This window comes from Stenella coeruleoalba, assembly GCF_951394435.1.
Source record: "Stenella coeruleoalba genome assembly, chromosome: 16".
Lineage (NCBI taxonomy): Eukaryota > Metazoa > Chordata > Mammalia > Artiodactyla > Delphinidae > Stenella > Stenella coeruleoalba.
The window spans coordinates 30310915-30336390 of NC_137162.1; the positions used below are offsets into that span (position 1 = coordinate 30310915).

At 47.4% G+C, this 25476-nt stretch overlaps 1 protein-coding gene across 1 annotated transcript; it reads left to right on the plus strand.

Moving 5' to 3' along the window:
* Nucleotides 1-21385: 21385 nt before the first annotated feature.
* FRAT2 (FRAT regulator of WNT signaling pathway 2) lies at nucleotides 21386-23817 on the plus strand. Its single transcript, XM_079900144.1, has one exon. It carries the CDS (start codon nucleotides 21768-21770, stop codon nucleotides 22452-22454), a length of 687 nt encoding a protein of 228 aa, XP_079756270.1. The 5' UTR covers nucleotides 21386-21767; the 3' UTR covers nucleotides 22455-23817.
* The last annotated feature ends 1659 nt before the right edge of the window (nucleotides 23818-25476 follow it).

Here is a 25476-nt window from a genome sequence, read left to right on the forward strand (position 1 = left end):
CTCTCCTGTCCCAGCATGCTGTCGGGGGCGCGTAGCGTGATAGCCCTGGGTCAGGCTTTGGATCTTGCCCTTTGTATCTTTTAACATCTTTATTGGAGTATAATTGCTTTACAGTGGTGTGTTAGTTTCTGCTGTATAACAAAGTGAATCAGCTACACCTATACATATATCTGCATATCCCCTCCCTCTTGCGTCTCCCTCCCCGCCTCCCTATCCCACCCCTCTAGGTGGTCACAAAGCACTGAGCTGATCTCCCTGTGCTATGCGGCTGCTTCCCACTAGCTATCGGTTTTACATTTGGTAGTGTATATATGTCCATGCCACTCTCTCACTTCATCCCAGCTTATGATTCCGCCTCCTGGTGTCCTCAATTCCATTCTCTACATCTGTGTCTTTATTCCTGTCCTGCCTCTAGGTTCTTCAGAACCATTTTTTTGTTTTGTTTTTAGATTCCATATATATGTGTTAGCATACGGTATTTGTTTTTCTCTTTCTGACTTACTTCACTTTGTATGACAGACTCTGGGTTCATCCACCTCACTACAGATAACTCAATTTCGTTTCTTTTTATGGCTGAGTAATATTCCATTGTATATATGTGCCACAGCTTCTTTATGCCCTTTGGATCTTGACCCACCTGTGTCAGGAGGTCTCCCTGACTTCACAGTCCCAGTTAGAAGGTGATGTTTGTAGCACCAGAAGGGGCAGTGAATGCTCTGGGGCTGGTCTGTGGAGCTGTGGTTGAGCACCAGGAACTCGGACTGAAAAGGGGAGGCAGGACATCCCTGGTGGCGCAGTGGTTAAGAATCCGCCTGTCAGTGCAGGGGACACGGGTTCGAGCCCTGGTCTGGGAAGCTCCCACATGCCTGTGCACCACAACTACTGAGCCTGGGCTCTAGAGCCTGCAAGCACAATTACTGAGCCCATGCACCACAACTACTGAAACCCGCGTGCCTAGAGCCCGTGCTCCGCAGCAAGGGAAGCCACCGCAGTGAGAAGCCCGTGCACCGCAACAAAGAGTAGCCCCTGCTCACTGCAACTAGAGAAAGCCTGCGTGCAGCAGCGAAAACCCAATGCAGCCAAAAATAAATTTTTTTTTAAATAAAAATAAAAAGGGGAGACAGCTGGCTGAGAGCTGCAGCACTGGCTGCCCCAGGGCACAAGTTCCTCCCAGCAGCTTTGTTCACTGATTCAACGGACTGTTTACTGAGCCCCTCTGTGTGTCAAGTGCAGCCTGATCACCCAACTTCCTGATCTTCACATTCTCTTTTTTCCCAGACAAGTTGTGGTACAAAGAGCAATGTGATTCCTGCTGTCCAGCTTTTGTTGGTCTGGAGCAGAGAAGGGATTGGTGCAGAGCTCCCATTGCTCCTAAGGTCATTTGTCCCATCAGCCCAGGGAACCCCTTGTGTGTGCTTTCCCGGCAGGAATCAAGAAGCAAAGAACCGCACCCCCAGGTATGCTTGTCCCCGGCACTGGATTGATAATTTTTATTATCTCAAAATCTCCCCATTTGAAATGGCTCCCAGGAGGCCCTGTGCACCATTCTACTCATCCTCTAAGGGGACACAAGTCAACTTGATCAATTGCCCCCAAATTAGGGCATTTTCTCCTGCTGATTTTGGGCTAGGAAGCTGAGAGGAACCACACTCTGCCCAGAGGTGGCGCTGTTGACATGCCTTGTTCACAGAAAGTCTGAAATTTGAGAGCAAGCAAGAAAAGTCAAAAAAAAAAAAAAGTCAAAAGAGGTGGCTATTAGACTTGCAAAGGTGGTGCAACCATGACCCCCTGTCGTTACACTTCTGGACACAAGGTAGGTCAAGTTAAGCTAGCCCAGCCCTTTCCTGTTCCTTTTCTCAGGAAATGTAAGCACATGCAGTAGGAAGCTTCATGTAAAATAAGTATGGGTGGGAGCCAACTGCCCAGGATCGATGTCTTAAAATTTTGAAGCAACTTGCTTATTATGGCGTATTTTCCGAGGAGCTTTGTTTCTTTCAAAGGTGGGAGGGGCGGGTGACCTAGAAAGGTTTGTGTTAGTGATGTGTTGAACTCCATATCCTTTGGGAAGTAGGTTTCAAATGCAAATTATCTTGATGCAAAGGCAAGAATTAATCTGCTCCAGAAACTTGCAGGTGCTTGAAACATCTGTTAGGAAAGTCAGTGCCGCTTTTGTTTCTACAGTGGGATGGAGGGGAATTGGGCGTATTCATCAGCGCGAGACTCATTTGATTTCAGGGCAACTAGAATGGTGGAGAGCCTCCAACAAGATCCAGATTTACTACTTTAATTTCGTTATGCTTTTGACAGTGTCAGAATCTGAGACTTCAGGCTTTCTTTTCTGGGGTCCATCCTCAGAAATGGAAGACAAAGTGTACCCGCCCTGGCTGCACCAAAACAGCAACCCTTGTGCTGGCCGAGGATTTGGCATCATGCTGGGGATTTGCAAAGGCAATCTGCTCGTGTCCCCCATCATCATGACACTTCTGGACACAGGTGGGTCAGGTTAAGCCAACCCTCCCCCTTCTTGGGAAATGTTGCTTCTCAAGATGGCGTCAGCAGGCCTGATGGTGGCTGTCCCCACAGTTCATTCCTGGCATTGGCTGTCTTACTAGGTCTTTGGCTCATTTGCAAGCCTGCCTCAGTCCACATGTTTGATCCTGTGTTTTCTCTGTTGTTTGCAACAAGTGGGAAAATTACTTAAGACGTTTAAGTAGTCTCTGTTTTCATTCATCTTGGTTGCATACGTTTCTTCAAAAGGTAACTTAGAAAATTAGAATGTATTCTGTATTTTACTTAAAATTAACGAAGATTTGGGAATTCCCTGGCGGTCCAGTGGTTAGGATTCCACGCTTTCACTGCTGAGGGCCTGGGTTCAATCCATGGTCGTGGAACTGAGATCCCACAAACCGCGCAGCATGGCCAAAAACATAAATAAATAAAAATAAAGTTTCACAGAACGTTTGAAAAAAAAACAGAAAAGTGAAAAATGGGCTAGAATCCTTCCACCAGATTCTCACTGTTAATCCTATATATTTCATCCCTGTTTCCTTTTTCTATACACAGGGCTTTTTTGGATAAAAAATAGAGTTTTAAATTACAAGATTATATTCTAAATTTGCACTTGGCTATCACAAAATTTTTAACCTACTGATGTATAAACCCCATAAACATGTTTTCAATGTCCTGGCTTAAACATCTGCCCAGTAGATGTAGCTCGGTTTACTTAGAAAGGATCTTTGAGTCCATAAGTATGTTGCTCCTTGATGTATGCAGGAGTTTAATGCCACTAGATGCTGGATCATGTGCAAAGCAACATTTAGAAAATGACATGACGACAGCTCTTTGTTCTATTTTTTGGTGTACATTATTATGATTGGGTAGATGACTGTACTCCAGAAAAGCACCCTGATTTGGGGCAGTGTAAGCTGGCTCGCCATTTCCTGAAATTGCGCTTAATGTCACTGCTGCCATTAGAAATATTTACCAGGCTCCTAATGAAGGGGGCCTAGTTTCGATCCCTGGTTGGGGAACTAGATCCTCCATGCCACACTGAGACCCGGCGCAACCAAAATAAATAAATATGTTTTAAAAAGAAAGAAACAATATGTTTACCAGGTTGTTAGAGGCTGGCTGAGTCATCCAGGCCCAGGGTTGCAGTGCAGGAAGGTTTTCTCCCATTTGGGGCTGTGGTCAGTAGTCTGTAAGTATTGATTAAGAAAGTAGGTGAAGGTGTGGTGGCCTGCCACTGCATGTGCAGGCTGCGTGCACATCCCCGGGTGAGGTCTGGATATCAGCTTTGCAAACCTAAAATCAGAGTCGATCGTGTTCAGAGGAGAAAAAATAGTCTCACAAGAGGCCTAGTCAAATTTGCCATTTATTAATTTGTAATGAGAAATATAAGTGCTACAGGGCCAGAGACTTGGTGTCATGGTGACTGCTCCATTCATGCGGTCCCCTGCAAAGGGAGTCAAAATCAGAGGCTTTAGTGAGCATGAACCTGGGCAAAGGGAATCACGTGAGTGATATGTTAGTAATGTCATTGTGGTAGGATGGCTGTCCTTGGTGTATGGGATATATCTTGCCCACTGGGTCCCTCTCTGTTCTGGTTACTGTTGCAGAACAGGCCTCAGGTCTGTGGTACCTTCTGGGTTCTTTGGAGCCACTTACCTGCTGTCCAGAAGCTTTTCTGAGTTTTCATTTGGCTCCTGCTTTCTTCACATGCAGGCATGCCTGGATCGCATTTCCAAGCCCAAGCAGGGAGGTGTCCTGTTCCCTCTGGGGCCTTGTGCAGATAACTTATCCTGTCCATCTTGTGTGGACCTGCAGGGTTTGACTTCTAGAGGGCAGCTTGATTTCCAGATTCCAGGGATGTCACCCTGTAGGTCCATAGGTACCAATTACAGAGCTGATACAAGTTTAGGCCAGAATTTCAGAGAGGACCTGAGGCGCCGCTGACAGGCAGATGGATTTGTGAACCATGCCAGGAATAGTCCATACAGTCCTTATGGCTCCTCTGTAGGTCTTGCAAGATCTTGAAAAGTCTTGCTTTGCACCAGAATGGTCGCTATGCCGTAGATCTTGGACTTGAGGCAACTGAGCCTGAATAACAGCCAATAACCCCGGGACCAGCCCTCCGTTGTAAGTATGCTCAAAAAAATGACGAGGCACAGTGTTACCCGAGCAGATTTTACACTTTACACGGTCGCCTGTGTGCCTGTATTGATTGGATCGTTGTGTGATAATACTTATTGAAAAATGCCTTCCTTAATCATTCCGGCAGCTAGTTCAACTCCTTCCGAGTAGGTGCGTACACCTCCAAAACAAGTAGTAATCAGCGAGCAAAGCTGACATCTAGTATTTGTTTTGAAGAAAGCCCCTCCCTCTCCACTGGAGGGTCATTAGAGGGAATCACATGGATCCCCTCCCTTGGGACTTCACACAGGGACATAGTCACACCCGATCCACAGTTGCCAGATTCAAATCTCCTGTGCAGGTACAGAGGACAGTTACAAGCCTCCTCACGTTAAGGTGATTACCGTCGTGATTCCCACTTTACAGCTGAGACCCCAAAGGCAACATTAAGCAGGTGGCATTAGGGAGCACCCAGGCCTCCAGAGTTCAAGCCCACACTGCCCGAAACAGAAGTAGCTTAGCCCCGGGTGAGCATGGTGTTGCAAAGAGGCTTGGCTGTGAATTTCAAAACACCGCGTGCGATTGGGACACCAGAGTCTGTTCTTCCCATAAGTCATCTTGCAGGCTCTTCACCCCCAAAGCCCTGCAACTCAGACTAAAACTAATTGCAGAGGAAGTTTCTTTGTACTTGGTGAGGGGAGGGTGGAGCTGTACCATGACTGACGTTCTTGAGGGCTGGGAGGGCCGGGAGGGGTGGGGTGGGGTGTGGTGGGGTGGGGTGGGGTGTGGTGGGGTGGGGTGGGACAGCGCTGCTTGCTGGGTATTCATTCCTCTTCCTTGTACCCTTTCAAGGAGGGGTGGAGTCAGCCTGCAAGTCTTTTCTTTCTTCCTTTCCATCATTTTCTTCATACACCTGCACTGTGCATTTACTCTGAACAAAGGACTTCCTTCCTTCCCTCTACAAAAACATTTTGGGAAGCGTGGGAGATACAGTAGTACGCAAAGCAGACAGGAACTTTGCCTTCACAAAGTTTATGAGGAGGGGACAGACAAAATAAATATAAAGCACACGGGGACTTCCCTGGTGGCGCAGTGGTTAAGAATCCGCCTGCCAGTGCAGGGGACATGGGTTTGAGCCCTGGTCCGGGAAGATCCCACATGCCAGGGAGCAGCTAAGCCCGTGCGCCACAACTACTGAGCCTGCGCACTAGAGCCTGAGAGCCACAACTACTGAGCCCACGTGCCGCAACTACTGAAGCCCGCGCACCTAGAGCATGTGCTCCGCAACAAGAGAAGCCACCGCAATAAGCAGCCCACGCACTGCAACAAAACGTAGGCCCTGCTCCCTGCAACTAGAGAAAGCCCGCGCACAGCGACAAAGACCCAACGCAGCCAAAAATAAAATAAATTTTTTTAAAAAAAGAGGAAATGAGCAGACCTGCTGGGAAGTTGCTGTTAACAATCCAGACAAGAGGGGACGGTGCATTACGCTGGGGTGGGGAGTGGTGGCGTCAGTGGTGGAGATGGTGAGAAATGGCTCTAGGTGGTATGAAAACTGCCACATGAAGTTCAGTGCTGTTCGTGGAGGGATCTTCAGCCACAGTAGAGGGAAGCTGGGCCCCTTGTTTTCTGGACCACGAGGCCTGGACATATTTCATCCATTCCATCATTCAATCCTTTTTTTATCATTGCTCCCTATATGTCTGGCACTGTCCTAGGCACTAGGGATACATCAAAGAACAAAACAAAGAGAACTCCTAGCCTCAGTGAGGTAACCCAAAAAATAAATATGGAATTGAAGTATGTTAGCTGGCGATAAGTGTTACAGAGAATTATAAAGCAGAAAAGGGGACAGGGAGTATTGGAAGGGAAGAAGGGGTGATTTCAACTTTAAATTGGGCAATTAACTTTAAATTGATTAAGGACTTGAATAATTGAGGCTTTAGCTAACTCCTCTAGATGGAGGAAGTAGCAAGAGCAAAGGCCCTGAGGTAGGCATGTGCTCGGGTTATTCAAAGAAAAGTGGTTGGAGTTGAGAGTAAGGGAGATGAGCTGGCGTAGTGTCTTATATGCCACTGTAAGGACTTTGACATTTTCCTTGCAGTGGAAAGGGGAGCCATTGGAAGACGGTGAACATAGGGGTCACATGATCTGGAGTGGCCATCAACTGAGATGGGAAGGACTACAGATGAAACATTTGGGAGCTGGAGAGTCAGGAGTTCAGTTTTAGACAATTGAGTTTGAGATGGCTATTAGACGTCCAAATGGAGATGCAGCTGCTAGAGCAACTAGATATATGAATCTGGAACTCAGAGGAGAGCTCCCAGGGTAGGTGTATTCATTTGGGAACATGTGTGTGTCTGTCTGTTTTCAAGCAAATAAACTGGATATCAACAAGTGGGTGAGTATAGATAGAGAAAACACATCTAAGGCTAAGCTTGGAACACTCCAACATTAAGGGCAGATAAGAACAGCCAGTGAGGTAGAAAAAAACAAGACAAAACAAAATAAAACACAAAACAGGAGAACATGGTATCCTAAGTGAAGATAACATTTCAAGGAAAAAGAGGTTATTAGCTGCATCAAATCTGCTGAAAGTTCAAGTAAGGTGAGGATTATTGGATTTAGTAATACGAAGGTCATTGGTGAGGAGTTCTGTAGCAATTCAGTCCAAAATTCTCTGACGTTCAACTAAAAAAAGTAGGATGCCGTGTATAAGATAAATGAGCTACAAGGACATATTGTACAGCACAGGGAATATGGTCAGTTTTATAATAACTTTAAATGGAGTATAATCTATAAAAATTTTGAATTGCAAAAAAAATTCTGAATAGCTTTATAACTATTTAAAAAGTTGGAACTCCACAAAGAAAACTCCTGGTCCAGATGGCTTCACCAGCAAATATTTAAAAATAAAATTACATCAATCTTGCACAAATTCCTTCATACGGTAGATAAAAGGGAACGTTCCAACCCTTTTTTTTTTTTTTTTTTTGCCGTACGCGGGCCTCTCACTATTGTGGCCTCTCCCGTTGCGGAGCACAGGCTCCGGACGCGCAGGCTCAGCGGCCATGGCTCATGGGCCCAGCCGCTCCGCGGCATGTGGGATCCTCCCAGACCGGGCACGAACACGTGTCCTCTGCATCAGCAGGCGGACTCTCAACCACTGCGCCACCAGGGAAGCCCCCAACCCATTTTATGAGACTAGCATGACCCTGACTTCAAACTCTGTCAAGAACATTATAGGCATACCTTGGAGATATTTCAGGTTTGGTTCCAGACCACCACAATAAAGCAAATACTACTACAATAAAGGGAGTAACACAGGGAAATTCCCTGGCTGTCCTGCGGTTAGGACTCCACGCTTTCACTGCCAAGGGCCAGGGTTCAATCCCTGGTCGGGGAGCTGAGATCCCACAAGCTATGCGGTGGGGTCAGAGAAAAAGGGGAGTGGGGGGAAGTAACATGAAATTTTTGGTTTCCCAGTGCATAAAAGTTATGTTTATGCTATGTTGTAGTCTAAGTGTGCAATATCATTATGTCTGAAAAAAACAACGTATATACCTTAATTTAAAAGTACTTTATTGGGCATCCCTGGGGGCGCAGTGGTTAAGAATCCACTTGCCAATGCAGGGGACATGGGTTTGAGCCCTGGTCCGGGAAGACCCCACATGCCGAGGAGCAGCTAAGCCCATGTGCCACAGCTACTGAGCCTGTGCTCTAGTGCCTGTGAGCCACAACTACTGAACCTGCACTCCTAAAGCCGGTGCTCCACAAGAGAAGCCACCGCAATGAGAAGCCCGCACACCGCAGGGAAGAGTAGCAACCCTCCCCCTTGCTGCAACTAAAGAAAGCCCATGCGCAGCAACGAAGACCTAAATAAGTAAATTTATTTTTAAAAAGTACTTTATTGCTAAAAATAAAGGAAGTAGGATGGAACATTTAAAAAGACAAAACTTTTTTTTTGAATTTTATTTTTATATACAGCAGGTTCTTATTAGTTATCCATTTTATACATATTAGTGTATATATGTCAATCCCAATCTCCCAATTCATCACACCATCACTTTCCCACTTTGGTGTAAAAAGACATAACTTTTAAAAAGTAACAAAAAGCTAACAGTATAGTGAGGAATTACCTGACCAAGCCTCAGGAGTAGATAGGACTCAGAGAGCCCAGCAAAAGGGAAACTTTTGTTTGGGTGGATGCGTGGTGGTGCAAATTACAAAGAGTCTGTTGTGAGGCTGAAATGCACTTTTAGGGGCCTCATGAGGTTAAGGAGACAAAAGTTTGAGTTTAGGAATCACCAAGAGTGGAGACCCAAATAAATTATACACACACCTTAAGCTGGGACCCTAACGGACTACAAACTGGGACTAAGGATAAATCTAAGGTATGTCACATACACTTGGAAATTACCATCAAGTTGTCTGGGTGGCCCAGGGAATCTTGAGGCTAGGATTTGGAGTAAGGTGTTTCCAGACTCCTAGGGTTCCCAGGAATTTGATAGAAACAAACAAAAATCCTATGTGGAGGATGACATCATCCTAGCTCCCAAATTATTTGTATAAATAATTTTTCAAATACAATGTCCAGTATTCAATCAATGATAACCTTGCATACTAGGAGACAAGGTATGAGTAAGAAAAAGAAACAATAGCAAGAACAGACCACAGGCAATCTGTTTATACCTCTATGACTTCACTCATCACACTGTGTTGTTGTGGTCTCTTTCTCAATGTGGAGATTTCTTGGTTGCTTCCCCAGCATTCATTCCATTCTTTTCCCTTCCGTACATTCTTGATTTCAGTTCTGGTAAAAATGTGATACTGGAGAAGTCGACTCTATCACCAGCTGTAGGAGTAGGGCATGTGAACTATCGATGGAGTCTCTCCTCCTGTCCACAAGATTGACCCAGGGGTGAGCATGTGAACTAAGTCAGTCCAATGCATGAATCCCAGACCTTCTGGGAAAGATTCTGATACCCAGACTCTCTACTCTTGGATGAAGAAGCATGCCCCTCTAAGAGTTGCTGGCTGCAACACTGAGTGTAGCTAGCTACAGGATGAAACCAACGCCATGGAAGAGCAAACTGGAAAGAAATCAGGCCTTTAGTGACATTTTTAAGCTGCTAGATCAAGGTTCATCTGAAGCTAGACCTGCTTCTAGAGCAGCACTGACCAATAGAAATATAATGCAAGTCACCTATGAAAATTTTCTAGTAGCCACGTTTAAAAAGAAAAAAGGTGAAATTAATTTTAGTAATATATTTTATTTAACCTAATATATCCAAATATTATCATTTAACATGTAATAATGTAAACAATTATTAATGAATAGCTTACATTCTGTTATTGATGCTAAGTCTATGAAATCCAGTGTGTTTTTTTGTGTTTTTTTTGGCTGCGTTGGGTCTTCGTTGCTGCGTGCAGGCTTTCTCTAATCGTGGCGAGCAGGGGCTGCTCTTCGCTGCAGTGCACAGGCTTCTCATTGTGGTGGCTTCTCTTGTTGCAGAGCATGGGCTCTAGGTGCACAGGCTTCAGTAGTTGTGGCACGTGGGCTCAGTAGTTGTGGCATGAGGGCTCTAGAGCGCAGGCTCAGTAGTTGTGGCACACAGGCTTAGTTGCTCTGCAGCATGTGGGACCTTCCTGGACCAGGGCTCGAACCCGTGTCCCCTGAATTGGCAGGCGGATTCTTAACCACTGTGCCACCAGGGAAGCCCATCCAGAGTGTATTTTACACTAAACAGCACATCTCAATTCAGACTAGCTACATTTCAAGTTCTGAATAGCCCTGTGTGGCTGGGAACCACAGCTCTAGAGTTTTCCTTTATTGACAATAAATTTCCTTAAAGCAACGTTTAACTGCTTTGTTGATATATAATTTATATACCATAAAATTCACCCACTGTAAATGTACAGTTCTATGATTTTTTTTTTTTTTCAGTACGCGGGCCTCTCACTGTTGTGGCCTCTCCCGTTGCGGAGCACAGGCTCTGGACGCGCAGGCTCAGCGGCCATGGCTCATGGGCCTAGCTGCTCCGCGGCATGTGGGATCTTCCCGGACCGGGGCACGAACCCGTGTCCTCTGCATCGGCAGGCGGACTCTCAACCACTGCACCACCAGGGAAGCCCCAGTTCTATGATTTTTAATATAATTTATCACCAACCTCCAGTTTTAGAACATTGCCATCACCCCCAACACTTCCCTTGTGCCCCTTTGTTGTTACTCTCTGCTCCCATCCACAGCCCCGGGCTGGTCTGCTTTCTGTCTCTGTAAGTTTGCCTCTTCTGGATATTTCACGTAAATGGAATCAAGTCATATGTAGTGTTTTGCATCTGGCTTAACATAGTTCTTCTTTGACTTAACATAGTGTTTTTGAGGTTCCTCCATGTTTTAGCATGATTCAGTAGTTCATTTCTTTTTATTGCTGAATAGTATTCCAGTGTATGGGTATACACACATTGTGTTTATCCATTCACCAGTTGATAGCCATTTGGATTGTTTCCACCTTTGGATTATTATGACTAACGCTTCTAGGAACATTCAGGCCCAAGCCTTTTTATGGACTTGTTTCCATGTCTCTTGATAGAGTCTTAGGATTGGAATTCCTGGGTCATACGCTAAGTTTATGTTTAACCTCATAAGAAACTGCCAGACTGTTTCCTTTCTTTCTTTCCTTCCTTCTTTCCTTCCTTCTTTCTTTCCTTCCTTCCTTCCTTCTTTCCTTCTTTCTTTACTTCTTTCTTTCTCTCTTCCTTTCTTCCTTTCTTTTCTTTCTTTCTTCACCCTGCAGCTTGTTAGATCTTAGTTCCCAGACCAGGGATTGAACCTGGGCCCTCAGCACTGAAAGCACGGTGTCCTAACCACTGGACCGCCAGGGAATTCCCCAAAGTCACCTTTTTTTTTTTTTTTTTTTTGCGGTACGAGGGCCTCTCACTGTTGCGGCCTCTCCCATTGTTGAGCACAGGCTCCGGACGTGCAGGCTCAGGGGCCCAGCCGCTCTGCGGCATGTGGGATCTTGCCAGACCGGGGCACGAACCCGTGTCCCCTGCATCAGCAGGCGGACTCTCAACCACTGCGCCACCAGGGAAGCCCCAAAGTCACCTTTTTAAAGCACACAATTCAGTGTTTTACAACTGTCACCACTAATTCCAGAACATTTCCACCACCCCAAAAAGAAAACCTATACCCATTAAGCAGTCATTCCTCATGCCCTGCTTCCCTTCCCCCATCCCCTGGAAATCTACTTCCTGTCTCTATGGATTTGCCTATTCTGGACATTTTATATAAATGGCATTATATAACACGTGGCTTTTTGTGTCTGGCTTCTTCCATTGAGCCCAATGCTCTCAAGTTTTATCCATGTTGCAGCATGTATCAGTACTTCGTTCCTTTTTAAGGCTAAATAACATTCCATGTATGGATATACCATATTTTGTTTATTCATTCACCAGTTGATGGACATTTGGGTTGTTTCTGTTTTTTGGCTGCTATGAATAATGTTGCTATGAATATTTTTGTGCAAGTGTTTGTATGTATATGTGCTTTCAGTTCTCTTGGTTATATGCCCAGGAGTGGAATTGCTGGGTCATATGCTAAGGCCATGTTTAACTTTTGGAGGAACTGCCAAACTGTTGCAGTATTTCACATTCCCATCAGCAATGTATAAGGGCTCCAGTTTCTCCACATCTTTGCCAACACTTGTTATTGTCTGTCTTTTTTTTTTCCTTTTTCCAGGCAACTGGCGCTTCTTCTTTCATTGTGATAAATTATACATAGCACAAAATTTACCATTTTAGCCATTTTAAGTGTACAGATCAGTAGCATTAAGTACATTCACATTGTTGTGCAACCATCACCACAATCCATCTCCAGAACGTTTTCATCATCCCAAACTGAAATTCCATACCCATTAAACAACTCCCATTCCTCCGCTCCCCCAGCCGCTTTCTGTCTTACTTTTTGTCCCTATGAATTTGACTACTTTAGGTACTTCATATAAGTGGAATCATGCAATATTTATTCTTTTGTGACTGGTTTATTTCACTTAGCATACTGTCCTTAAGGTTCATCCATGTTCTCATATGTGTCAGATTTCCCTTCCTTTTTTTTTTTTTTTTTTTTTTTACTTTATTTTTTACTTTTGGCTGCATTGGGTCTTCCTTGCCGTGCACGGGTTTTTTTCTCTAGTTGCCGCAAGAGGGGGCTACTCTTCATTGCGGTGCGCGGGCTTCTCATTGCGGTGGCTTCTCTTGTTGCGGAGCACAGGCTCTAGGCACGCGGGCTTAGCAGTTGTGGCTCTCGAGCTTTAGAGCACAGCCTCAGTAGTTGTGGCGCACGGGCTTAGTTGCTCCGCGGCATGTGGGATCTTCCCGGACCAGGGCTCGAACCCGTGTCCCCTGCACTGGCAGGCGGATTCTTAACCACTGCGCCACCAGGGAAGCCCTTCCCTTCCTTTTTATGGAGGAATGATAATCCATTGTATGACTATATCACACTTGTTTATCCATTCATAAATCTGGATGGACATTTGGGTTGTTTCTATCTTTGGCTATTGAGAATAATGCTGCTATGAATGTGGTGCTTTCAGTTCTTTCAATTTGGGTTATATACCCAGAAGTGGGATTGCTGGATCATATAGTATTTCTGTTGAACTTTATGAGGCTTAGAGCCACTTCTAAAGGACAGGGGCCACTAATTAAGGACCCTTGGCCCCCAAAGTTCCTACCTTACATTTGGTTGGGCTGTTTACCTTTTAGAGGATTTTCCCTTTGTGTGTAGAAACCACTAAGCAACCATGCTTTGAAATGATTTTATTTACAATGTACTCTCATTTTTCAGAAAAGAGAATAGCAAAGTCCCCTTTGAGGATCCAGGTTTGGAAGAAAGCACAAAACACAGCAGCAGCAGCTCAGGGGGGTTACTCATTGATGTATTCAGCTGCCTTTGCTCTTGCTCCGCAGCCAGCCTTCTTTTCCTGGCTGAAGGCTGCACGGGATGGGGCAGGCTCGGAGCTCTCATTAAAGACTGGCTGAGGGCTTGCCTGGTGGCGCAGTGGTTGAGAGTCCGCCTGCCGATGCAGGGGACACGGGTTCGTGCCCTGGTCTGGGAAGATCCCACATGCCGCGGAGCGGCTGGGCCCGTGAGCCATGGCCGCTGAGCCTGCGCTCTGCAGCCGGAGAGGCCGCAACGGTGAGAGGCCCGCATACCGCCAAAAAAAAAAACACTGGTTGAGCCAGAAAAGTGGGTTCTGGTTAAAATTTTTTTTTAAAGTAGGGACTTCCCTGGCAGTCCAGTGGTTAAGACTCTGCACTTCCCATGCAGGGGCGTGGGTTTGATCCCTGGTCGGGGAACTAAGATCCCACATGCTGCGCGGTGTGGCCAAAAAATATAAATAAATAAATAAATAATTGCTCCAAAAGCAAGGGAAAAAAGAGTTTTAAAAAAGTAAAAGTAGGTGCCTTTCACTTTGGGTACTCCCAATCAACACCCTTCCTCCTCCTACAAGCATGGGAAGTGGTTTGGTAGAGCTGATAATACTTTTGTAGGGATATCATAGTGGTAAGAAGAGGGAGGATGAGAAATTAAAAAATTATATGTGATAGTAATAGTAATACAAATAGTAATAACTACCATTACTATAACAACTACCATTGCAGAACGTCCCTTGAGGAGCCACGTTGCCCTCAGTGTTGAGGACCACTGAGTTACGGCGACCAGCTATCCTGGTTGGCCTGAGATTAGGGCAATTTCCCAGGACAGCAGGCTTTCAGGGCTAAAACCAGGAGGGTCCCAGGCAAATTGGGATGGTGGGTCACCCAAAGGCCAGTCCCCCGCTTGCTAGCTGTGTAACCTTGGGCTGGTTACTTTACTTCTCTGTGCCTCAGTTTCCCTAGAGAGAATATCCTCTCTATATTATAGATCTCTATATTATACTATAGAGATGATCATATCTAACTCACACATTTGTTTTGAGGATAAGGTAAAATGTATGTGTAAGGCATTAAGCTCAGTACATGGCACAATGATAACTACAGATAAATGCTGGGAATTATTACCTAAATTCTTATCTAATTTAACCTTGAAGGTTTGTTTGTTCTTTGGGGGAGACAGCAATTTTATTTTACTTAAATGTATAGTCCGTCTGTATCCACAGATTTATATAATAAAAGCCAAATATATGGCAAGACTGCTAGAAAAGAAAATATTAAAACCATATAGTAGTAGAGAGAAAAGAATGAACCCCAAATCAAGGCTAACAGGTTTCTAAAAGTGTGCATTCACAGGGCCTGGATTAAGAGGGAGGGGCCGTGGTTTACTTGGGGCTGTCAAGCTGAGCACCAGGTGCAGCTGGCTCCTCCTTCTCTGCTTAGAACAGCTCCTAAATTAGATGGTTTTATTATGTCCATTTTACAGAATTGGAAACAGAGTAAAAAGCACAAAGTCTCCCAATGCCCTTGTCAGTTTTTTCGGCACTAGCTGCTGGCCATCCTAATTTTGCAGGAGTAGTACGATGAAGGGTTAGAGATTATGGGCCTGGATATCACAGCCGAGCTGCTCACGCAGCATCCTAGAGCCAGGGCAGCCTTCAGGAGTTGAGTCCAAACTGCTTGCTTTGCAAATGGGACCATGAGGCCCAGAGCTGGGACTGCTGTCCCCAGCATCCAGGTACTGGAGGAACCAAGACTACTACCCAAGTCACCCAACTCCCAACGTGGTGCCCCCTCTAAAGTTGGTCAGGACCAGAAGGCTGTGGGCCCTGGACAGCTCACTAGACATAGGGGCACAGGCCTGTGACGGGTAAGAATGAATTTAGACAATGTTCTCAAGTCTGTATTTCCAAATGGGCTTATGTTTTCCCAAATGAAGTCATGTGCTTTTTCTGAGGAGGAGACCAGCACTGTCTCCAAGGAGGTCTGGTGTTTTCCTGCACGAGTCTGAAGCACGAAAGAGAAGGCCTCAGTGCACTTGTGTGTCAGGGTCTGTAGATGCTGGACTCACCTGTGCCTTCCCTCCCCCAAGAAACCAGAAGCAAAGTTACTCCAGGAGGAAAATCCAGAATGGCCTACTTGAAGCGAATGGGGGAGAGGTTACAGCCTCCCAAGCTGAGCTCCAGGCTGTGGTGACCCTGCCAGGACTTCCCGCACCCTATGAGGCCTGGTCTGTCACACAACCAGCAGCCCATTTGTCATCTTTCCTACTTTCCCATATGATGTGACTTATAGAGAACTTATAGAGCATATGTCTTTCATGTTCCAAGGCAATTTTTAAAATATTTATTTATTTATTTATTTTTGGCTGTGTTGGGTCTTCATTGCTGTGCATGCGTTTTCTCTAGTTGCGGTGAGCGGGGGCTACTCTTCGTTGTGGTGCACGGGCTTCTCATCGTGCTGGCTTCTCTTGTTGCAGAGCACGGGCTCTAGGCACGCGGGCTTCAGTAGTTGTCGCACATGGGGTCAGCACTTGTGGCCCATGGGCTTAGTTACTCTGCGACATGTGGGATCTTCCCAGACCAGAGATCAAACCCATGTCCCCTGAATTGGCAGGCGGATTCCTAACCACTGCGCCACCAGGGAAGTTGCCCCGAAGGCAAATTTTTGATAATCAACTTTATTGCAGTTATATTTCACATATAATTAATTTACCCATTTTAAGTGTCCATTGAGGTTTTTTCTTTTTTTTTCAGTACGTGGGCCTCTCGCTGTTGTGGCCTCTCCCATTGCGGAGCACAGGCTCCGGACGCGCAGGCTTAGCGGCCATGGCTCACGGGCCCAGCCGCTCCGCGGCATGTGGGATCTTCCCGGACTGGGGCACGAACTCGTGTCTCCTGCATTGGCAAGCGGACTCCCAACCACTGCGCCACCAGGGAAGCCCCTCCATTGAGTTTTTTTTAAGGTTTTTTTAAACATTTATTTATTTAATTTATTTTTTTGGCTGCGTCGGGTCTTAGTTGCGGCATGTAGGATATTTCATCGTGGCACAGGCTTCTCTCTAGTTGCGGCACGAGGGCTCCAGGGCATGTGGGCTCTCTAGTTGAGGTGCGCGGACTCAGTAGTTGTGGCGTGCAGGCTTAGTTGCCCCACGGCGTGTGGGATCTTGGTTCCCTGACCAGGGATCAAACCCGCGTCCCCTGCATTGCAAGACAGATTCTTTACCACTGGACCACCAGGGAAGTCCGAAGGGTCCATTGAGTTTTGACAAATGTATACACCCATGCATCTGCCACCATAATTAATATATGGTGTGTGTGTTTACAGTTTGTTTTGTTGTTTGGGTGTACAGTTCTGAGTTTTAACACCAGTGTAGATGTGTGTAACCATTACCACAGTCAGGACACTGAGCAATTCCATCGCCCCCCCATTGCCCCCCAAAACTCCCGTGCTCGTCTTTGTAGTCACAGCCTCCCCTCCACCAACTGAACCTTTGGCGACCACTGATCTGTGATCTGAACCTACAGTTTTGTCCAAGGCAAATTCTAATCATGATTACCTAGGTCGTAATTTTATTAAAAGTAACCCCTTTCCCTTTAGGCACTGTACTGTATCCACTTTCCCAACCAACACCCTTAGCACAAAGGAGAGAAGCAGGTAACCAGGAGAAAACTTTGGGATGGGAAGGACGACTGAAGATCTTTATCAGGCCCACCGTGGTCCCCTGGCTGCCTCTGGACTAGCCTTTGCTTCCTTAGCAAGGGAAGACAAAGACCCAGTTCACCTTGGCCAGAAAATCATGCAACAGGAGTGAGGGAATCAGCTGATCTGACATCTTCAATGTGACTTCAAAGTCGAAAAAGAGTGGCGACCTGCATTGGAAGCATGGTGAAGTTGCGATGACTTCAAATCCCCAAATAGATTGCTGTTACAATTATAGAAAAAGAAAGAACTAGATCAAATACCAGATACAGCATAGAATTTTTCTTACTGAGGTGAAATTCACATGCATAAAATTAGCCATTTTAAAGTGTACAATTCAGTGACATTTAGTACACCCACAGCACTGTGCAACCACCACCGCTATCAAGCTCCAAAACATTTTCAGCACTCCAAAAGGAAACCTCGTACCCTTTAGCAGTCATTCCCCCGCCACCACCATTCTCGCTCCCCAGAACTAAGCAACCACCAATCTACTTTCTGCCTCTGTGGGTTTACTTATTCTGGATATTTTCACATGCATGACCTTGTGTTTCTGGCTTCTCTCACTTAGCATGTTTTTGAGCATCATGTTGTAGCACATCGGCACTTCATTTCTTTTTATGGCTGAGTAATATTCCATTGCATGGCTCTACCCCAACTTGTTTATTCATCTGTTCATGGACCACAGCATAGAATTCCCCTTTCTTTAGGCTTACACATCACTAAGACTATTTCTGCTTCTCAGAGCTTCACTCCAACATCACCCCTGCCAAGGTCATGTGATAAGTCTTCCCATACATTTTTTTTTTTTGCGGTACGCGGGCCTCTCACTGTCGTGGCCTCTCCCGTTGCGGAGCACAGGCTCCGGACGCGCAGGCTCAGCGGCCATGGCTCATAGGCCCAGCCGCTTCGCGGCATGTGGGATCTTCCCGGACTGAGGCACGAACCCGCGTCCCCTGCATCGGCAGGCGGACTCTCAACCACTGCGCCACCAGGGAAGCCCCCCATACATATTCTTATGTAATATAACAATTTTGTAAAGAAAGGATCACCCTCCATTTTACAGATTCAGGATCTGAGGCACAGAAGGATGACATGGCTGGATGCAGGTGGAGTTCCAAGCCTAGAGTCTGTCTCTTCATCCCCGCTGGTGTGTCTGAGTACAGGTTACTGAAAACAAAGTCCAGGTGGAAAGCAAACTCCTTGCGAAGAATTTCAATGCAGTCCAAAAAAATTCAGAAAATCCTTGAATTCTGTGTCCTTCCACGGGTGATGCTGAATACCCTCCATGTCTCTTTCCAGGCAGGTGCCCAGCGTGCCAGGCACGCAGCTCTCATCGCCTCCCTTTCTGATACCCTCTCATTACTTTTAATTGCATCTGAGCCTCTCTAGCATCTTGTATTTTGATTCCTAAACCAGGGCATTTCTCTGCCTCCCACTGGTCCAGCACAGCACTTTCCTCTCTCAGAGCTCTCCAGAGAAGTGCCCCCAGAAAATGGAACTGGTCTTTTGTAATGAATTCATCTTTATAATGAATAGTATAATATCCAAGTCCCGGCATATTTACATAGCAATCTCCACACAAAAGCAACATTACAAAGGGAAGATTTTTAAAAGAATGCCATCTCAGCTCCATTTCCTTTAGTACTAAGAACACTATGGGAATTACCCTGACAAGAAAAGAAAAACGACTTCCAGGGATGCTGGGTTAGAGACAATAGCTACACCAGCTCCATTAATGTTTAAAGTCAATGGAGCATAAAACTGCTTTTCTCTACTTACGGGCAGGCATCATCTTACAGAGAGGAGAAAAAAAAATTCCCATTTATTTAACTCTGCTGAAATCCATAAGCCCTCCCCTAATTTTCATTCCCCTTGAAATTCTCCAGTAAGTACCATCAGAATGAAAATGAAAATCACTCTCTCTGGGGGAAATGGCTTTCAGTCCTCATCAGTAAAGCGTGTGAAGAGCCCTCCACAGAGATGCAGGAGGAAGGCTGCTTGTTGGGAAAGGATCTGTCAGCAAAACCTGCAGAACTAGTTGTAGGGGGTCACACCTTGGGATTTGGGAGCCTTTGGGCTGACTTCAAGAAGGCCTTAATCAATCCCAGGTCAGGGTGGTCCCGGGGCAGAATTCAGGGACAAGGCAGTTTCAAGGGAGTAATGCCTTGGGGGTACGTTTTACTTAGTGGGCTGTAAGGGGGAAACTTTATCATGAATATATTAGCTGATTCCCTCAGGGAATCGCTGGAATTAAGCCAGGCCTCTGTGAGTAAACCATTGGACCTAATCCCACCTTACATTTGTGTAATGCCTGACAAAGCCTGCTCCCATTATCTTATTTGATCCTGAAAGCAATCCTCAGAGGGAGGCAGGGCTGGGATTATTTTTTCCATTTTACATGTGTTTTCGCTTGTAAACTGATTTGCCAGGAGCCACACACCCAGACACGGCAGGAATGAGACGTGAATCTCTTTAGGTCTTGGTACAACCTGTTCAAGGTTTTTCTCGACTTCGCACACAGACTGATCATAATATTCCCAGCCCCACCCAGTCCTTACAACCTTTGGCTTAACCAGCAGCTGGGAGCTGCTCAGGGCAGAGCTTGTGTTTACAGTGCCCAAACACCTCTGTCCTGAAGAACTACAGCCCTGCCTGACAAGCTATGTGGTGGGAAAAAAATCGTATCATCTCCCTGCACCAGTGACCAAAATGAATCCAGATAGATTTGAAAAAAATCAAGGCACTAGAAAAATCTCAGGAAAATAGAACGTAATATTTAATAACTTTCTGGAGGCAAGAAGACTAAATTTAGCATTGTGTTAGAAGTTTCAAAGGAAGGTACTTTATGTAGATTTGACTATATTAAAGTTTAAGTTTTAGTGAAAAAAAAAAACTCCACAGGGCCAACAAAAACCGAAGAAATATTCACAGCAAACTATGAAAGAAAAGAGTGAACTTCTGGCATGTAGAGGAGTCATGCAAATACAAAAGAAAAAAATCAATAGGAAAAACTTATTAGAGAACTATTCACAAAAAAAGGAAGTACAGTTGGTTAAACATTTAGAAAACTACTCTACCTAACTAAAAGCAAAGAAATAAATACTGAAATGAGATCCATTTCACCTACAAAATCAGAAAAATAACTATAATACTCAAGTATTAATACCAGTGAAGGCGCAACGAATAATGTATGCTTACACATGAATGATGAGAGAGTAAATTTACCCAACTGTTGGAAAGCAATTTGGTACATTTATCAGAAACCTTAAAATATCCATATCCTTTGACCTGAATTCCCATTCCTGGGAATATGTTCTTAGGAAAGAATCAACACGGAAAACGTTTTACACACAAAAATGTTAGTCACGCACTTATTTACAACGGTAAAATGAGGTAAACCGCAAACGTTAAAGGAATTATTTAGTAAGTTGTGGTACAGCCACTTAATGGAAACTTGCGTAATCATTACATGTTCTCAAGGCGCATGCAATAACACGAACACCGTTTACGGGATAATGCTAGTGGAAAAGTGTATAACGTTGTATACGAGTGGCTGTTTGTATAACACTTTTATAGAAAAAGGCTGGAAAAGAAAAACTTTTAATATGTGAACCATGTTTGACTCCTATGATTAGAGAGGTTTTTTTCATCGCCCTATATTTCTATTTAAATCTTTTTTTACTGGCCGCGCGGCTTTTTTTTTTTTTTTTTCTTTAACGAACAAAGTCTAGCCAGGCGGTGGCGCGTCTTTCTCTCGCGGTGGGTCGTAGCGCTTGAGGACTAGGCGGAGGGAGCAGGCACCGAGACTCCACCTCAGGGCGATTCCGCCCTCCATTACGAAGTCCCCTCCCCGCCCCCAATTTCCCCAGCCCCACCCCTCCCAAGCCAGCTGGTCGCAGGGCCCGCCCCTCCCCCACCACTCCCGGGCCCCGCTGACTGCGGGTGCGCGGGAGGGGGAGCGGGGCCGCCCAAGTCTTGCTGACACGTGGGGAGGGAGGAAGCGTCGGAGGATGAGTGGTTGGGTGTGTGGGTGGGTGTGTCCGTTAGTGGGAGAATCCAATCGTGGCCACCTCAGAGTCTCCATAGTCCTGTGCTGCTAATCCGGTCGGGGAAGTACGAAGCTCTCCCCATGCCCCAGATCCCCTCCTAAGCAAACACCCAGCGCAGACACAAGAAGGCTCCGGCCGCGGCCCTGCGCTGCCCGTGACGGCCCGCGCTGCGCCACTTCCTCGTTTGTCCCCCCTGCCCCGGCGCGGTGGTAGGGCCCGGAGGCAACGTCACCCATTGTTTACAAATCAACCTGAGCCGGTAGGATTCCGGCTCCCGCGGCTGCTGGCGCGCGGCGAGAGTGCCTGGCGGGCTCCGGCTTCCGCGTCCGCCCCGGCTCCGGCTTCGGCCTCAGCACCGCGCCCGGCTCCGCCGCGGCCCACCGAGCCCCGGGGGCAGCCGAGCCGCCGGCGACTCCCGCAGAGCTCCGGGTGCCCGCGCGGGGGGCCATGCCGTGCCGGAGGGAGGAGGAAGAGGAAGCCGGCGAGGAAGAGGAGGAGGAGGACAGCTTCCTCCTACTGGAACAGTCGGTGACTCTGGGCGGCTCGGGCGAGGTGGACCGGCTGGTGGCCCAGATCGGCGAGACGCTGCAGCTGGACGCGGCGCAGGACCGCCCTGCCTCCCCGTGCGCGCCCCCGGGGCCGCCACTGCAGCCCCCGCGACCCCCGGCGGTGGTGCGGGCGGACAAGGCCCGAGCCCCGGCTCTGCCGTTGCTTCTGCCGCCCGCCTCGGCCGAGACTGGGGGTCCGGCGCCCCCGGGGGCCCTGCGCTGCGCCCTCGGGGACCGTGGCCGGGTGCGGGGCCGGGCTGCGCCCTACTTTGTGGCCGAGCTCGCCGCAAGCCCCAGCGCGCTGCCCGGGCCGTGCCGGCGAGGATGGCTGCGGGGCGCTGTCGCCTCCCGCCGCCTGCAACAGCGACGATGGCCCCCAGCCGGGGCGCGCGCCAACGACGACGACCCGCACAGGCTCCTGCAGCAGCTGGTGCTCTCGGGGAACCTCATCAAGGAGGCCGTGCGGAGGCTCCAGCGAGCCGTCGCCGCGGTGGCAGCCACGGGCCCCGCGGTACCCCCCGGACCCGGGGGCAGCCGCAGCCGACCGGACCCTGTCGCCCTTCAGCCCTCCGGCGCCTTGCACTGACCCTGGGCCCCTGGAGGAGGAAGAAGCCGCTGCGGGGACCCAACGGCGTCCTGTGCCTTCCCCAACCTTGAGCTGAAGCCGCCGTTGCCGTCCTGGGAGCGACCGCCTAGGCTGCAAGGAGGCTAGTGGGGAGAGACCTCAAGCCGAGAAGTTACCCGCCCCGGCGAGGCTGTCGGCGAAAACTTGAGCGTGGAGAAATGCACGGGCCAGGGCGCGTACGTGTCGCGTGAGAATTTCCCCGGCCACCTCGGGGACAGGAACCTGGGATAAAACTGGGAGAACTATGGCAGCTATTTGCATCAACTTGTACCTGACTTAACTCTTGGGGGTGTCGTGTGCTTGGATTGTTTAAAGATACGGCTCCAAGGGGCGAGAATCGCGAGGGCTTTGTAAGAATACTTGAAAACTGATGACACGAATACATTTTATTTTCCGGTGGAGGAACTTAGTGAAAATGGTGCTACAATTGCTGTGCAAAGAAATTCCGGAGGGAAGAAGAATGTAAAAGCTTGGTGGTGGGTGGGTTGGCATCGCCCGCCCCCTTTCTCCCATCACATCGGTGACTGGTCGAGGTGGGAGATGTGAGCTCCAGTTGTCGGGGGTAGGGAGGTGGAGAATTTTGAAGGTGGGTCGAGGTGGATGTGGACTTTTAAATGACTTGACCTTGCCACCTGTGTTTCAAGGTCACGGTGTGCTTGGACGGAAGGTTGTGGGCTTCCTGGGAGAGCTAACTGACCGCTGTGTCTTTTTTCTCTTGCTCCGAGAAGAGCCCTGTCTGTGCTTCGCCACCTCCTAGCGTCTCCAGAGGACACACAGGTGGAGAGGGCTGTGCGAGGAGAGAGATTTTTTTTCCTCTGTTCTCTCCTTCTGTCCAGAGCTCCTCCTCCTCCCGTGAGGCCACTCCTGGCCGTGCCATGAGATTTCTCAGAAACAGGCATAAACAATGTCTTATGTCTCTTTCCTGCCCTCCCGGCTGGCCTTTCTTATTCCACCCTTTCTGATGTCTTCACTGCATGGATGAGACCCCGGCTGTTTTTCTGCTCTGTTCTGGTCCTCTGTGGAGCCATAGGTCTGAGCTTTCGTGGGTCTTCACCCCTCAGTTTCCTTCTGCCACCAGCTCTTTGTGAGTGACCGAAACCGTTTTTTAAATGGGACTCTCCAAGAGGAGAAACCGCAGGCTTTACCCGTATGAAACTTGACGGTGCTTTAAGTAAGGTGCCACCCCCAAACTGTAAAGGAGCTAAACTAATTTTTTTAAAAGATTCAATGGCTTGTTCATCCTCCAGATGTAGCTATTGACGTACACTTCGCACCGGAGTGTCTGAAATTGTGGTGGTCCTGATTTATAGGATTTCTTAATTAAAGTGTCTGCTGAATAAATTTGGTTTTTGTTTTGGAGCATGCTTTGGCTTTTTGGTGGAAGGTGGGGGAAAAAGCACAGAGGGGACACCTTTCATAATGAAGTCGTGATGGAGAGGGGACTTTGGGGTCGAGGTGTGAGATGGAGACCAGTGGAGCTGCAGTCGATGAGTGCTTCTGGGTCGATGTTCCACAAGATCAGAAAATTCAGTCCAGGTTTTTAAAAACATGCTAGGTGGGCTTTCACGCCCTTTTTGGAATAAGAACATAGTCCAGAAACTTTCTAGGCTGGAGGGCAGAGGCCAAGCGATTTGCTGTATCTGGAGGAGGGTGGAGGGAGGTGAATTTTCTGATTTATTTGTGTTTGAAGAATGGTGAGGGTTTAGACAGAGCCTGCCTATTTTCTCCTTTGAGACTGACCCAGTCTTGAGCTGTGGCCTAGGGAAAGACAATAGGGTTTTACAGCAGTGTATTTGGTAGTTGTAAAATGGGGTGTTTTGAGCAGATGGGGGTTCAGTTAGTTAAGTGGCCCTCCTGGTTCTGCCCTCAGTCTTATCTTCCCCAGGCTTGGGGCCCTTTCCCACAAGGAAGCCTTTCTTGGTACAGCCCAGCTCTGCTAACCAGCCCCAGGGGCACCTGTCCTGCCCAGCACCTTCTCACACGGGCTGCAGCGGAAGGCTGCTCAGTGACTCAGTTTGACTCAGCCCCGCTGCTCAGCAGCTGTGTCATAGTAGGCAAGTCACAGCTCTGTGCGTTTTCCTCCTCTCATGTATAAAACAATTAATACTTCATAGGTTGGTTGGGAGGGTAAAACGAGGACCTGAGGTGTCTGGGACACTTAAGGGCTTATAAAATGACAGCTGCTGATTCTTGCTGCCACCACTGGCCCTTCTTCCTTCAGTGGCCCCCATCTGTCTCTTCAGCGTGCCCCACGTGCCCTAACACTTCAGCCACCCTTTCCTTTCCACTGTGAGCACAAGTCACTGCCACCTCTTTTGCTTCTGTATCATATAAGTCCCTTTTCCTGAACTTCCAGAAGGCCACCTCCACACACCTTCCAGATGGTCTGTCTCTGCTGTCATCATTCCGGGGGTTGGCACTTGACACACGTGCCAGGTACTGTTCTGGGTGTTTTGAATCATTATCTCATTATGTCATGGCTTTATTCGTCATGAGGTAGGCACTATTTTCTCCATTTTATAAATGAGAACACCGAGGCCCAGGAGATTAAGTGATTTGCCTGAAGCCACCACCTTTTAAGTTAAGGAGCTGGGATTTGAACCCAGGCAGTGTGGTTCTAGTTTCTCCTGCTTTCCTCAACCAGAGCTTCCAGTCATGCTGTACCACCTCCATGAGACTTTCTTGACACCATTTTCTCCCATGTTGGATTTATTAAAGTTCTTAAGAGCATCCCACAAAAACCTTGACCCAATAAATGCCACAACACAATAGCATCACCATTTTCAAACTTTTCTTGCAGGCCAGCCACATATGTGCAAGGCACTGGGGATCCGGGATGAGGCAGGGTTTCAGACATCCTGGAAGAACCCATAAGCAGGTTTGGGGCCAAGACCTTCACATAAGGTAATAGGAATTGCATAAGAGAGGCACAGATAACAAATGGTAGATGGCTGCTTTTTTTAGAACCTCAAGTCTGTAAGAT